The sequence below is a fragment of the Montipora foliosa genome, chromosome 11 (genome assembly GCF_036669935.1).
Source record: "Montipora foliosa isolate CH-2021 chromosome 11, ASM3666993v2, whole genome shotgun sequence".
NCBI lineage: Eukaryota > Metazoa > Cnidaria > Anthozoa > Scleractinia > Acroporidae > Montipora > Montipora foliosa.
This window is the reverse complement of record NC_090879.1, coordinates 8300660-8315659: the sequence shown is the minus strand read 5'-3', so window position 1 is coordinate 8315659 and position 15000 is coordinate 8300660. Positions and strand designations below refer to the sequence as shown.

At 39.1% G+C, this 15000-nt stretch overlaps 1 protein-coding gene and 1 pseudogene across 2 annotated transcripts; both read right to left on the bottom strand.

The window, feature by feature from the left end:
* Window positions 1-4285: 4285 nt before the first annotated feature.
* On the bottom strand, window positions 4286-8320 carry LOC137975854 (proline-rich transmembrane protein 4-like). Of its 2 annotated transcripts, none has more exons than XM_068823055.1 (2): window positions 8040-8320; window positions 4286-6827 (listed from the first exon to the last, which is right to left on the bottom strand). In XM_068823055.1, the coding sequence occupies exon 2, from the start codon at window positions 6795-6797 to the stop codon at window positions 5655-5657; it is 1143 nt and encodes a 380-aa protein (XP_068679156.1). In that variant the 5' UTR covers window positions 6798-6827; window positions 8040-8320; the 3' UTR covers window positions 4286-5654. The 2 variants fall into 2 exon arrangements, with proteins under 2 accessions (XP_068679156.1, XP_068679157.1); XM_068823056.1 differs by having other exon boundaries at window positions 8087-8320.
* A 1562-nt stretch (window positions 8321-9882) lies between these two features.
* On the bottom strand, window positions 9883-14022 carry LOC137975884 (two pore potassium channel protein sup-9-like; annotated as a pseudogene).
* Window positions 14023-15000: the final 978 nt, after the last annotated feature.

The window sequence follows — 15000 nt, the reverse complement described above, 5'->3', positions numbered from 1 at the left end:
TTAAAGCAAAGACGACAGCTACGAAAGCGACAACGCCACAAAGCAAGAATACTCTTGCTGCAGATGCAGCTCGAATTTTGCATTTCCTTGCCGTACTCCACAAAACAACGTAACAGTGGAGATCATCAAATTTTGCGTTTTGACGACAACGTGAGCATAGTAAACAATGAATCATTAATTTTCTATTTTTACTTTAAAACCTTTTGTACCCATCCAGTTACAGGATAGTTCCTCCGTATTGTACAAGGTGAACAAGACGGAATAATCGCGAAATACTTGCGATAGCGCTAACTTATATTTTGGAATGACGTTGCCGTTGTTCTTGCTTTAAAGTGCCTCTGTGATTAAAAAAATCACTTCCTTTTTTTTTCTTCAGATTTTGAAAGTGTGTTTGCTTAACATCTGACTGGCAAAATTTTGAGCTTTGAGTTTTATCCAAAGGCCGTTTACATTGAGTGTAAGTTTTGGATTTCACGGTCCGCCATTACTAACTCACGTGCACGTTCAAAACTGACCGATTGGACCTCAGAGGGTTGGATCTAAGGAAAAATGACCTCATTGACTCACAACCCATCCTCTACTTCTGAAATGTTGACTATTATCGACAATTCCTAAGTTTCTCTGAATTTACTATTATCGTCAATTTAAGCCGTTTAGCGCTTGATAGGGATTATGGGAAATGAATATCTATTTTTAAAATCCGAACTCCAATGCCTAAAAATAACAAAGAAACTGCGGTTTTAAACATAACTAGACCCTCCGTGAGGGTACACTGGGTTGCCTGTGGTACGTGCAGCCCCGGAGGTGGGGGGGACTCCCATATGGAACACACGGGGATGCTAGTCGGAAATTTTAAATTTAACCCCTGAAGGAGACCATCTGGGCGTGGCTCAAGCTTTTTGTGACTCCTAAAGGAGACCAATCTGGGCGTGACTTAAGCAAATTTTGACCTTGGCGGCTTAAAATATTGGCGCTTTGCCCGAAACACCCTAAGCGAGACCAAAATCCAAAATTTACACCCCTAAGCGAGACGACGAGCATCCCCGTCTGTTTCATATGGGAGTACCCCCCCCCCCCCCCGGGCTTGCAAAAACTAACCAAAAGGTAATTAACAGGTCCTCACACGTTCGTACGACGAAACAGATCCTTTTCTGAGGTTAAAAACCTGGCTACTGGCCTAACTCTTCTTCCTACTTTCCCAACCGCGAGAAAACCGCGGTAAATCAGCCATCGCCAAAAAATGTTTTTTTTTTCTCAAAAAATATTTAAGTTAGGGGGAAAAAATACATCATTTTAAAGCTAAGAAAATAAGCTTTCCAACAGCATATAACTTATTTACAGAAAACTGAAACATTTTATAAAAGCGAAAGTTGAACGAAAAAATTTAAGAAAAATAACAGTAAAATATGTTTTCTAGGCAAAATTTGGTCATTTTAGCGTTGATTACGAATTTTTGGATGCAAAACTAATATTTTCTGCAATTTATCTGCCTTCTTGGACATAAATTCGACCGAAAACTGATAAGGCACGAATATTTTTAGATTTTTAGGAATAATAGATAACGTGGTTCAATGCGTAATGTGATAATGCGATAAAAGTGTCAAATTTGCGACCCATTGCTAACGGCAACGGAAGCGATCGCATTACGAATAATTAACCTCTGTTGCCAAAAACCACTCAAATAACCGGTCAGTGTAAAACGCAGACTGCAGACTGCAGACCAGGGATAATATGCAGACTGAGGGTAAAATGCAGACTGCAGACTGTGGGTTAGTAAAATAATAATGAAAAAAGAGTTATAAGAGTGTTAGTAGCCGTTTGTACTTTCACACTGAAACCCCAACACAGCTCCCATCGCTTTGGTTGCCCCACCGCATGTTTTATCGAACTCTGTAAGAATTGAAGCTGTTTGAATCCTTGTTGTTGTTTGAAAAAGGACAGTTTCGTTAAGTGAGTTGCTTTTAGGCAAAGAAGTCACCACCCCGTAATTCATATGCCCAAGATACCGGGTTTTTGTAAGTTTCTTTTTCTGTCAAGTGTGATAAAGTTTGACAATGAAATGAGCGAAGTCAAAACAAAGATCACAATCGCCCAACTCTTGTTTATGCAAAGTCAAAATTTACTCTCCAAGACGTGTACGACGTGATTTATCACCAGGTAATTCCATCATTTTGGAAATAGCAGCTACTTTATTATTCATCTGCGTCACAAGTTTTCACTGATTTTGGGGCTCATTTTGTTGAAACTCAAGCACGCTTCCAACAGGCCTGTGAACCCTTCCTGCTTACAGAGCAATACTAAAAAACTTCTCCCATATCACATTTGAACCTTAAGCTCGAAAATTCAATACACAACATGATATTATAATTCACAAAGGCAGAAAATACCACAGAATCCTTTTCCAGCGAAAATTTTATTGAAACAAACAACATATTTGCTCTTAGAGGCGAAAACCTCTTCCTATTTGATTGCGTGCGTGAAGACAAGAAACTCAATTGTGTCAAATTACCATGTACTTCAGGTAAATACTGCTCACTTTGATTTCGTCTCGACGGGTGATAGATTGTTGTCGAAGTCCAGTACTCGTCGCTTTTGAGATTCATGCCTAGTTTATCCAACTGACTTTCCATTATTGAGCTCCATAAGGGTATATTTTGTTTAAGGATCCACTAAAACGCCATTCGCGTTGCATGACTTTCGACGCCATTGCAGGCTAAGTTAATGATTCTACTGTGTCCACAAGAGAAATCTACGCAGTTCCACTACCCTCTCGATCCTAAGAAAATACGCGCAGAAGGCTCTATACACAAAGACACTACTTACCAGGGGAGTGACAGGCAAGACTTTTACCGACACGGAAAAAAAAAAAAAAAAAAAAACGAAAAAAAAAAAAAAAAAGAAAACAAACAAACTAAACGTAGACCTCGACTGGGTTTGCCTTATAAGGCAACCCAGTAACGAGATGGCCAAAAAATAAGAGTCTCCAATGCCTAAACTCGCTGGACTCGAACCTGGGAATGTTCGATTAATAACTCTTTCACTTAATAACCAGTAGACTACCGCATCGACAACTGACAGAACACTTAAAAAAAAAATCAATATATTTTTTCTTCCGAATGCCGCTGTAAACGTGTCTTATCACCGGCTAAGAAACAAGTTTAAAAAGGAAAAAATGCCGGTTACCAAACCTCCGAGAGAAAGCTAACCATCTTAAAATCAAGTACTAGACTGACTAGACTTAACCACTGTTATATATATATATATTGTATTGTTTAACCGTTGCTATGCACCCCAGCCTATAATGAATTGCAACCGTTTTTTCCAAAATCACTGTAAAACACCACGTATTCCTTCTTTTTGACAGTTGCCTGATGATTGCTTCGTGAGAAGCATGAAACTCGGAGTAGCAAATAAATGTTTTTGACATAGTTCAAGTCTACGTATCTATCTATCTATCTATCTATCTATCTATCTATGTAAAACGCGAGTTTAAAAGTCTGAAAGTCCAAAACTCCCGTGCTGCACATTACTTTGGCGGCGTACACACGCATTGCATTTTTAAACTATGCTAAGTCATTTGCATAGGTTAATAATATGCCCTGGGGACTTGTAAATTATGAATATCTTTAAAGGTCCACGTTGGGCCCGTCCCTTGCACTCTACTCTAGGCCGCCGTTTAGATCAGATCTAGCGACCCGCCCTCCCACCCAGCGATGAATCCGGGTTTTTGGAGCGCATCCTCCAGGCTCTCTTTGGGCTTGTCCCAAGCCAGGGCGATTTCCCGTAGCTTATTTACACTTCATGGATAACAATACCCAGGGCAGAATATTATACTAGTGAGCCTTTTCAAAAATAACACACAAACTTCAGGCGCGTACGCAGGGGGGTGCATTGGGTCGCTCAGTCAGATCAGATACGGCAAGATAAGAACAATCAAAGAAAAGGGATGAATGAATCGACTTTTTCATGTTTTCTTAAAGTCCGCTCAAGCTTAAAGTGCACCCCCCGCAGGAAAGCTGCGCAGGCGCCTGCAAACCGCGGTGACGAACATCAGATAAAAACATTCGTCATCGCTGTTTGTGATGTGTTATTTCTGATAAGACTGAGATGGCTAAAGAAAAAGTGTATTTACGACACGGTAAGCCTTCGACACAGTAAGCCTTGTTCCAGCTCTCTCCAGATCTTAAAGTTAGTAATGGCGGACCATTAAGTAGGAAAATTCCATGTCTTGTTGAAATCAAGGCTTAAAACTTTGGTCGCATAGTGTTTAGTTAACATAGGGTGCTTTCCATTAAGCCAACATTTCCGGAAATTTCGGGCTGAAGTCAAATGGAAAAGTCCGTTTCGGTTCGGTCCGACCGGAATATTTGGACCACCTCTGGAGGTCGTCCTCTTTGACAGGTCGCTCTCGTTTCCAGTCCGACTTCACTGTGATGTAAGCGAAATCTCGGTCGAAACGTAAATGGAACGCTTGTTGGAAATTGACTTTTGATGAAAATTGTCGTTCCATTTTTCCTTGGTTAGTTCCACTGGTCTCCGACCTGATGGTCAGGCATAATGGCAAGCACCAATAGTTTTGAAATCCAAAGAAAAATAAGAATTGATTTTTTTTGGTCACAGGGGCACTTTAAGTCCCTGATGCTACAAAATACACAGAAGCCGAGGAGGAAGACGATGTAGACAGTCTGGCCACGGAGTGGCTTGGGTGCCAGATTTTCACACTTGGCTTACGTTGTTTTCGGTTTTCCCCTGTTCGTATTTTCGGCTACCATGTAGACTGGTCTTTTTTCCACAATTGTGATTCTTAAATAGTAAACAAAATGTGTTCAAGTTTTCAATTATTTCATTGGGCAAAAAAATCCAAAAGAGGAGCGGTCAATTCTTGTTTATTGATCTATATTTAAAACAGACAAATTTAAACTCGGAAAGTATGACCCAGATTTATCTCTTGAAATTATAAAATTCCTAGACCTAGTAACTTTTCATTTAGCAATCTTTAGGTATAAATATCATAATCAATTATTGCCATCGGCCTTTAATTCTTTTTTCACTAAAATTTCGCAAATTCATACCTATAATACAAGGCTTGGTGCAAAACAGTCTTATCTTCCAAAAGCAAGAACAAATTATGGTATATACAATATCAGATTTCAAGGTCCATCAGTATGGAATTCCATTGACGAAGATATCAAATTATCTTCATTGTCTTTGTTTAAAAAGAAAATGAAACAGCACTTCATCAAAGATTACTAGACATCTGTACATTGTCTGGGTAACTTTAAAATGGAAATAATACTGTTTTGCAATGTATGAATTTTAGTCTCTTTATATACTGGTAGTCTACTTAACTATTTGTGTGTGTTTTCTCTGTCTTTTTTGTTCTTGTGTCCCTGACCTAAGCATTTAAACATCTTTTCTTTTAACTGGCTGCCTGGCATTTTTAACTCGTAGGTTATTTCGGGCAGCCAGCGCCCCTATCATCGTCTGCACTATTGTTATAATTTTTTATTTCTTGTATATTATGGGGTGAAATAAAGTGTTGTTGTTGTTGTTGTTGTTGTTGAACCTCTACGCTATATCATACCATTTATCCAGGAATAAAAGTCGTCTGCAGTTTTACTAGTTTTGGCACGCTATTAGAAAAAACCTGTTGTCTAAGACATAAAATCACCCAATTGTGTTCTAGAGCTCGGACTTGGCTTTGAGGCAGGTACGCCATTTTGGGTGATAGTTCGGTGTGATTTCGAGAAATCGCTCCTAAGAGACATGACGAACCCTCGTCCTTTTTGTTGACAGCAGTTAAAATAACGCCTAAGTGGATGGCGCATTGAGCTGGCCTGTCGCGGGCTCACATAGGCTAAAGTGCAACCAGCAGCGAATTCCACTGCGCGATAAAGCGTCTGAAAGATTAACCAAGGCCAGGGTTTAGGGAGAGATGTTTGATTGGTCTCGTGCATTTTATGTACGCCGAAAATAGAATAAAGCTGTAGTGCGCAGCTCGCAAATCCAAGAAATACCGTGATATAGGTTATCTTGACAAGTTTGGATACATTCGGCTGGAAGCGCCGAAGGTCACGTGATCTTCTCTCGCTAGTTTTATCAGCGTTTTTCTGTTCGCTGTAATTCCGCCTTCCAAGGCGAGACACCTGGGTATGATTTCTTCTGACGTAAGCGACAATTTTCGTGCCACTGTATATGAAACTACTTGAGAGGAAAAAACTAAATATGATGAAGAAAGATTGGCAAACAATAGCTATGGTCATCACGTTGGCGTACATTGTTAGAATCACTTCTGTTGAGATTGCAAGGCCGAAGTGAACAGCAATGACGCAAGATAAGAACTTGGTACTTTGGAGAACTTTGGGGTACAGCTTGAGTTTCATCACTTGTAGGAAGGCCAAATGGACCAATGAGAACGAAGCTGTCATGCATGGCAGTGCGATACCGAACAAGATTCGAGACAGCAGAACTGGACAAGAAGACAGTATTTTGCACTGTTCAGACTCATAAGGATTGATGAAGAGGAAAAGACCTCTTGTTACACCAAAAATAAATAAAAGACTTGTAATAACCACCGCTAAGCGTCCTCGCTTTGTTTTAGTGTTAGAAATAATAATCAATGATATCGAGCAGTAGACAGCGAAAGTCGTGAACAGTGTCCCAAAGCCAATCCAGTGTAATTCCCAAGCCCACTGCCAAGTTCGTAGAGCAGGTTCCCATTCTGGAATGGGCTCCGCCGCGATGGCAGGGTCTTCTCCTTCGGGGATAGGCGAAGAAGTGTTCTCAGGATCAAACATTGGCCCGTCAATTAGTGTTTGTATTTTGTCCTGGAAAGAAGAAATATTGTGAATGTCATGCTTATTTGTTTACATCTGCTTTAGTTATTTACTCTAATGCTGCGGTCGTTGTAACATTACATTAATTTTCATTTCCTTAGTTCACGAATCACGATCAAACGCTAAGTCGCTGCAGTTGCTGAACCGTTTTTGAAAGGTTACTTGGATACATCGAGAGATTAAGCAGTGCGTTTACGCGAAACGGTAAACGCGAAACGGTGGGCTGCTACTTGTCAAAAAAATCATGTCATTCTACCTTGTCTCTCTCTTTTGAAAAGATACTGATACCTGCTGCTAACACGCAAGAAATGAGCTCATCAAACGAGTTTCTTCCACTTTTGTCAAAACGCAAATTTAATTCCGACGTTTACCTTTTGCCGTAAATGTGATGCGTAATGGTCTCTAGTGGCAATTAAGTGACGTTCTAGATCTCTATGTGTAGGCAGCCGAATATCCGTTTTGCGTGAGAGGGCTTCCCTTTTTTAAGTCTTGTTTAAGAGTTTTTTCTTCGCAGTTTTTCCTGCCGTTGCAGCAAGTATAATTGCAATAGTCACGGAAAAAGAAGTGGACTGAAAAATATTTAAACGATGCATTTCTACCATCGTTATTTAAAGGACTGGACAACATGGCACTGATTCAGACTTCACTGAGTCGGACCGTGAAGAGCTTGGTCTTGTTCAAAGCTCGTTCAGGCCTCATCATCCAAGGTTTCCAAGGAACGGAACAGGTCGCGCATAAATTCAATCTTGATTAAGAAGCTTTAATCGCACTTTGAATTGGCTCTACAGTTCGACAACGACCCAGAGATTTTAATATTGGCTGAGATAAAAAGAACAACAAATGATACGCGTAGAATCATGATGTTTTGTACATAAACAAAGCAAAACAACCCTTGCCTTACAACTTATTGAAAAAGACAAAGATAGCACACAACTTACGTAAAGCTTGCAATTCTTTCTTCACTTCAATAGAAAGCACCTTCATAAATCGAATTATTACACTTCCAAATTTATTATCTTGTCAAGCTCTTCAAGAGCATGAAATTCGATGTAGTATAAAGTAATTTACAAGCCTTTTTCTTTTTAAATGTATAAAATAGAGAAACTTGTAAGTGCGTGACAAAGTGAAAAAGCCCTCCGTTAAAGTGAGCACCTGAGTATTCACTTTTTTGGAATGATTTCAAAAGAGATTCGGTAAGCTTACCGTAAATGATTTCCTTTAGTCAAAATAGATCAAGACAGCAACCTCACCAATTCATCACCGTTGTCCAAAGTCCACTTAAAATCTGTTGAACTGTGAAGTTAGGGAACGGTAGTGCGCCGGTAGTTTCTCATCAAGTCGTCTCCGGCCGTTGCAACTTTTAATCGCAAGCAATACGTGGGCGTGCGTAAAAATAGGGCTTTTTGCCGTCAAGTCAGTCAAATTAACAATTTTAACCCTCGTGGTGACATTATGAGCACCGTATTTCCATAGCATTGAATAACAAAAGCATTGTGACTAATTTGCATGACATGGACCAAAGTGGCCTGTTTATTTCTCGCCCCCATTCTACTCATTATTAACGTAACAGAATGTCGTATTGGTGCTCCCTCCGCTATCCAATATCAAAGCCGATATTTATACAAAAGAGAATTGTTTTTAAGTATCACCACTTATAAAATCCTATACTTTTTTGCACCAATGCTTCGCAAGAATGCGAAAGGAAATTCTTTTCAATATATTAAACGCCGGAGGGCAATATTGGACACCAATTCTTCGTCAATTTAACCAGCATTGTTTGAGTTTTAGTTTTAATTCTCTAAGGAAAGCATTACGCTTTTGTTTTTTTTCTCTACAAAAAAATAAAAGTTTCAAACAAAATGTGCACTCCATCTCGTTTAGGTCCCAAACGCAGACGTATTTCCCGGGGTTCATTCTAGTTCATTCCACAGATACATATTTGTTTTTATTTTCTTGGTATAATGCTTTGTTTGCAGATCTTTTAGTCGTCTGCTTTTTGTTTACTTTGTTGAACGCCATGCGTTTGCGAAACAGCCGGCTTCCCGTCTGGTGTCGCACGTCACCAGTTTTATCGCACCGGGGTTCCTCAAATTTTCTTACAACCCCTGTCGTGCGTTGTCGAAGGACTGTTTGGAATCAATTTAATTGATCCGAAAAAAGACTGTTTAACCGCCACGACTGTTGCCTTCATTCCTAATATTTTAAAGATATTTCGTGATGCCTACAGGGCAAATTGATGTGTATTTGCCACATCAGCATCAGCCGCATGATAACTTTTTGAAAAAGTCGGCTATTGCAAGCACCGTAAAGATGTCTCAAAGAATGAAGAGTTTCCTGTAAAATTATTGTTATTCTTAAGAAGAAATTCCTAAATCATGACAGACTAGTCAGCGGGTTACTTTTTTTACTTATGAGGGTCTTTTCTCACTCATTCTGAGACTCGAGATACTGAAGTTTTTGGCCTTAGAAATTCACTCTTGAAACTTCAATTACTTTACCCTGACCATGCACAATCTTTCAGTATTGTCCTCAGTTCACAACTAAGTTTAAATAACTAATACAAATCGATAATTTTGATTGCCTAAAGGGAGTGGTTTGTGTAGGATCATGAAGGGCCAAAAAGAGAAACTATTGCGTCATCGATACGTCACAAATCCAAACAGTGTGGAGAGAAATCATAAAAGCAAGAATATCTCGCTTGTAAATATTTCTTTGTCGTTTTTAAAGGCTTATCAATTTCATAAACTACCTTTTATTATTTATTAATTTGGAGAGGAAGGCACTTAAATTTTATTGTTTTTTACAGGACCGTAACTTACTCCCTCATCATCAGGAAGGAAATGGAATTAGAGTCGCCCGAAGAAAAGTTGTTAAAGGATGCTCGAGTAAGGAAAGCGGAAAAATTATTTTAAGCCTACACACGGCAAAAAAAAAACCTCACAGGAAATGCGTCAAACCGGCGTTGAATAACAAAAAATTGTTTCAAAGCTGCAAAAGTATCAATGTATTTTATAATTATTACTGGCCCTAAGTATCGTTCCGCTGGAATATTCAGTCAGTAGTCGTTCGCTACCGTGAAACAGTGAGAGGATGACTAACGTTCAAACGCATAGGGACTGTCGGCTCCCAAATTGGAAGCGTTATCTTCTCAAGTAAACTTTAATCTCCATAAAGGCCTAATTTATGCCAAATCCGGTCGGCTGGCGTAAACAAATTCTGATCCAATATTTTCATTATTGCTCCTCTCGTCCTCCCCTTCTTTGCAATTTTTATCCTTATCCTTTCTAGACAATCTCAAAGGAAAGTTACTGGTTACTCTATTCAAGGCTGATTCAGCTGCACCAACAGCATTGACAGCTGAATTTTCCATGCGCATGCGTATTTTGTTCTGTCTCTCTTCGATGGCGGCACTGACAGAGCACACTGGACAAGACACATAGACCAAGAGTGATGAGCACAATCGTGAAATGAACGGCGATCGTTTTGGTGTGCTCCGAAGATTTAAGCTGGCCGTCGTTGACGACGTAATCTCCGAAACCGATGGTAGAAACGCTGATGAAGTAGAAATACGCTCCTTCTGTGAAAGACCAGTTGTCGGTGTGTGACGTCAAAATAGCGCCAAAAATAATCATAAGGATCATCAGGGCGACAGTCACCAACGTGCTTTTGAGTTTCGCACTCCCCCACGTCACTCCGCTGGGAAAGCTTTTCTCGAGGAAGCGGATAAGTACTCGGATGACCAAACTCACGTGATTCCCAACGCCGAGCAGCATAATGCCTGCCACTGGTATGGCGAGAAGACTGTAGAATATACAGAATAACTGGCCTTGCCAGGTATGAGGTGACATGTGACCATAACCTGTAAGAAACGGAAGCGAAAGTGAATGAACGATCACGTATGTGCTGCCTTTTTAATGACATCTGCAAATGGTTTCACTCTCTAGTCTTAAATGTCCATAACCCTGTGGGACGTAAAAAAACCCACCCCCTATTCGCATAGAGCAGGGCATGGAACTCTCGTTGTTGTGGCCTTGGTTGGGACGGTAAACGCTCGGAGATACTAGCTACCTCCACACTACTCTAAAATCCGAGGGTAAATAAAGATATGATGATAATGGGAGTGATCGAGAGAGCACTCGCCTTCCATCATTGTGGCCCCGGTTCGATTCCTGGTCCCGGCGTCATATGTGGGTTGAGTTTGTTGATGGTTCTCTCCTTGCTCCGAGAGGTTTTTCTCCGGGTAATCCGGTTTTCCCCTCTCCTCAAAAACCAACACTGCCAAATTCCAATTCGATCCGGAATGCACGGACACATGTTGAACGAGCTCCTGAGCGCTCTTAATGACGGTGCCTACTAATTCAAAGGTATTTTTGCCCCGGTTTATGATTATACAGGGAATGTAGATCTTGACAAGTGTTATTGAAATCGAAAAAAAGCTTTAAAAGACAAAGCAATGTATGACGTTTTTGTAACAATATTCAATAATTGGATATTTCAATTCAAAGAGTCTATTTTAGTTCAATTCAACGCATAAATTTATGTTAAATATACTTTTTTTGGCCCAACTTCCGATTTTGCATTCAATGCATTCAACCTTTTCTTTTTAAATTTCAAGAGCACATTTTGCGTTCAACACTTTTTATTCCGTTCAACGCCATTTACTTTCGTTCAACGATTTATTGCACGGCGGTTGAGAGGTTAGTAGTCCATGTATGACCCACCATACATTGAAACCTAACCGACAAAGGTTGGATTTTGAGAGTAAATAACGTTTTAGGCCTAATTAGGCCTAATTAGATATAAGATGACATGGACTGTTCCATCCTCCCGTGACCTCACGAGATCAAGAGGAACTAGGCAATAGTGGTCAACCGCTGTGCAATAAATCGTTGAACGAAAGTACATCGCTTTGAACGAAATTAAAGTTTTGAATGCAAAATCGGAAGTTGAACCAAAAAATATATATATATATTGAACATAAATTTATGCGTTGATTTGAACTAAAATAGACGCTTTGAATATTGAATATTTCTACAATTGGCTTGCCATACGAGGTGATCCAACAAAATTTGTAGTGAAAGACCTGTCATAAATATTATTTGCTACGCCAGGCGAAGATTCGATGCAACCGACGTGTAAGTAGCGTAAGTTAATTGCGGTAGACCCATTTCCTTTACACATGTAGCAACATGGAAATGGAAATAATAATGGCATTTGTTTACCCACGGAACACCTTACGGACGGTGCCTACTATATTGTTATTGCGCATACGTTCTGCGCATCTCGAGATACTCGGATTTCCTATCGGTGATGCTTACCAATTCGGGGATATTTTTGCGCGGTTTAAAATTATGCAGAGAAAGTAGATCTTAGTAGATACTATTGGTATCCAAAAAGAAAATTGGGTGTTACCAGGTATTTTTCAGAGATAATTAACCTTCCATTTGAGAAAGAACACCTCACAAGCCACCTCATTGATTTATTAACAAAATGAAATATTTCCATGAAAATGTAGCTCGTTTCCCGGAGGATTGGTGCAGATACATCACACACATCAACGGTGTTGGACGAATTACGTCACGCCACAAAGAAGTTTTCGTTTTTTTTTTAATTACTTTAAATTAAAGCGTGGCTTCCGTACAGTGAGAAAAATAACGTTCTTAAAAATAGTCTGAAAAGTCGGCAAAGATGAGGTCAGGATGGAAGTAAATAAACGAAAAAAACACTGAAAAATAATAATAACCGGATTCCTTCATGATACTCAAACAGTAAGACTGGCCAAACTTTGCTCCAGAATATTTTGGCAGGTGGCAGGACTTTAGAGAAATGTACTTAGTTGTTCCCAACATGACGTTGGATAAGATGAATCATTTAATTGGAGGAAATGAATTTTTTTCAATTACAATATGGAATAAGTTATTTTTACTGAGTACTAGAAAGACATTGATTTTTCTAATAGTTCTCAAGTATCGAGATCATTTAAATCACTCGGGACTCCTCAAGCCAGGTTACGTATTATATTTTCTGTTCAAAACGTCTGCTTAACACCTTACGACCTCAACCTAGGCCTGATGCATAAAAAAGTGCATCTCGAGATCTCTATAAGGATTTTCGGTTAGGGATAGAATGTACAATGTCTCTTTATGTACAAACTTAATGTTGAGACTTGAAGTATTAGCCCACGCTGGAGCAGCATTCTCCAAGACAGATCTTACAAAGACTACAATATACTTGGATCATAACTGTATCAGGAGAACCGCTTTTTTTAAAACACCGGAGGGCATACTGCCACTTGAGCGCGCGTTTGACGATATAACTGTAAAAGTAATTCCAAGACAGATTGCTTGATGAGTAAAATCGTAACCCCTTGTAAGTTAAAACTCTTTCAAATTCAGTATATGAGTTAAGTCCATAACATTATGTGGACTTGCCTTTTTTATGAATTTTTATACTCCTTCCCTTTCGGGAATTATTTCAGGATATTTAAGAATTCCTTAACCACCAGTAAATTTCTCATTCTAACTATTCACCAATAATTTTTATGAAAATAACGACACATTTGAAACTAACTTTACAAGACATGTTTCGGTCGTTCGACGACCATCTTCAGTTGAAAGTAGAAATAATTATTTGTCTTTGTTTAGCATTATATTATAAATTCAAATGTACTTTAAATTATTTCTACTTTCAACTGAAGATGGTCGTCGAACGACCGAAACATGTCTTGTAAATTTAGTTCAAATGTGTCGTTATTTTTATAAAAATTGTTGTTAGTCTGCTTCTTTCCAGATACTCACCAATAGTTGTCATAATCGTGAACGCAAAGAAAACAGAGTTGCTGTAAGTCCATCGACTCAACCTTTCTTGTTCTTGCTTGACAGTCGTCTCTCGCTCCAAAGCAATCTCTAATTTTTTCATATCTCTTAAGCTTATGTTGTATTTTTCTATCAAACTATGTTTGAGTTTGTTTGCATCATGTAATATTCCAGAGGAACTCGAATCCTCCTTTTCTCGTTCTAGCTCCATGAAAACCGCTGCTCCTACCAGCATGACTAACAAGGCGATAACCACTTTAACACAGAGTGATTTGGGCTCAAATTTTACTGTATCCTCCTCAGCGTCCGTCATCATTGATCCGAGCGGTTTTTAATTAGAACAATTTTTGTTAAGTTAACATAAAGAGAAGGTTTCATCTTCCTGTTGTAGAGCTAACACCTGGCGGTCGTTCAATTTGTTATGATGATGATGATTGGCGTTCACTTAATCACTCCCTACCCATGCACAGAATTTACGAATCGTTCCCCGGGCGAGGTTGAACTCAAAATTCTTTATTGCATCTCGATGCAATAATTTTGCATGGAAATGTATTTTTTTCGTAAAAGATGAGAGTCGTCTAGTTCTAGAAGATTTTTGAAACCACTCAGCCACGCGGCCACAAAGTGTGATGATAAGAAACAATTTTAATTTGCATTTTCCTAGAAGTATAATTTTTTTGTCTTCAGATAATGCCAAATTTTACAAACGCACTCGGAAAATGTTAGTTATTGCATTAACACTTTGGCACCTTACCTGCCTCCATAACTACAATAAGCGCCAAAAGGGTTGAGACACTTTCCCTTTTAAGGAATCTCGGACAAATCCCTCACCCAAAGTCTTTCCATCTAACCCCTTCCCCCCCCCCCCAAACAATGTTGTTTTCTTATCGTTAACTCTTCCTTTTCCGTTATCGTTTCATTGTCTCAACTATCTTTGTCGCTTATTGTCTGAGAAGGTTATGTCGTTTGTGTGGTACGAAACGCTTCCTTTTATGTTAATTTCGAAACAAAGATTAAAATAACTTTTTAGTGAAGTAATTTCGTAGCTGGGTATTTTCTGGGATTGGACGAGTAACCACGAGTAACAACTTCAAAAAAGAAAGTAACAATATGTTCTTTCTTTATTTGTGGTTACTCGAGGTTACTCGGGGTTACTCGTTCAATCTTCGAGAATACCTTGCTTAATCCTAAGTAATAGCTTCGAAATACATGAGGTATACTCCTTGAAGATCTTTTATTCATGGTTTTATTAGTTTTCTTCGCAATGAGCGAAAAATTCAATAGCTTTTTTTCATAGCCGAATGCTTGACAATGTCACGCTTAAGTCTTTTAAACGACGAAATGCTTGG

What these genes read in the sequence shown, in the direction of transcription:
- LOC137975854 (XM_068823055.1), bottom strand. Translation starts at nt 6,797, where the DNA reads ATGTTTGATCCTGAGAACACTTCTTCGCCTATCCCCGAAGGAGAAGAC.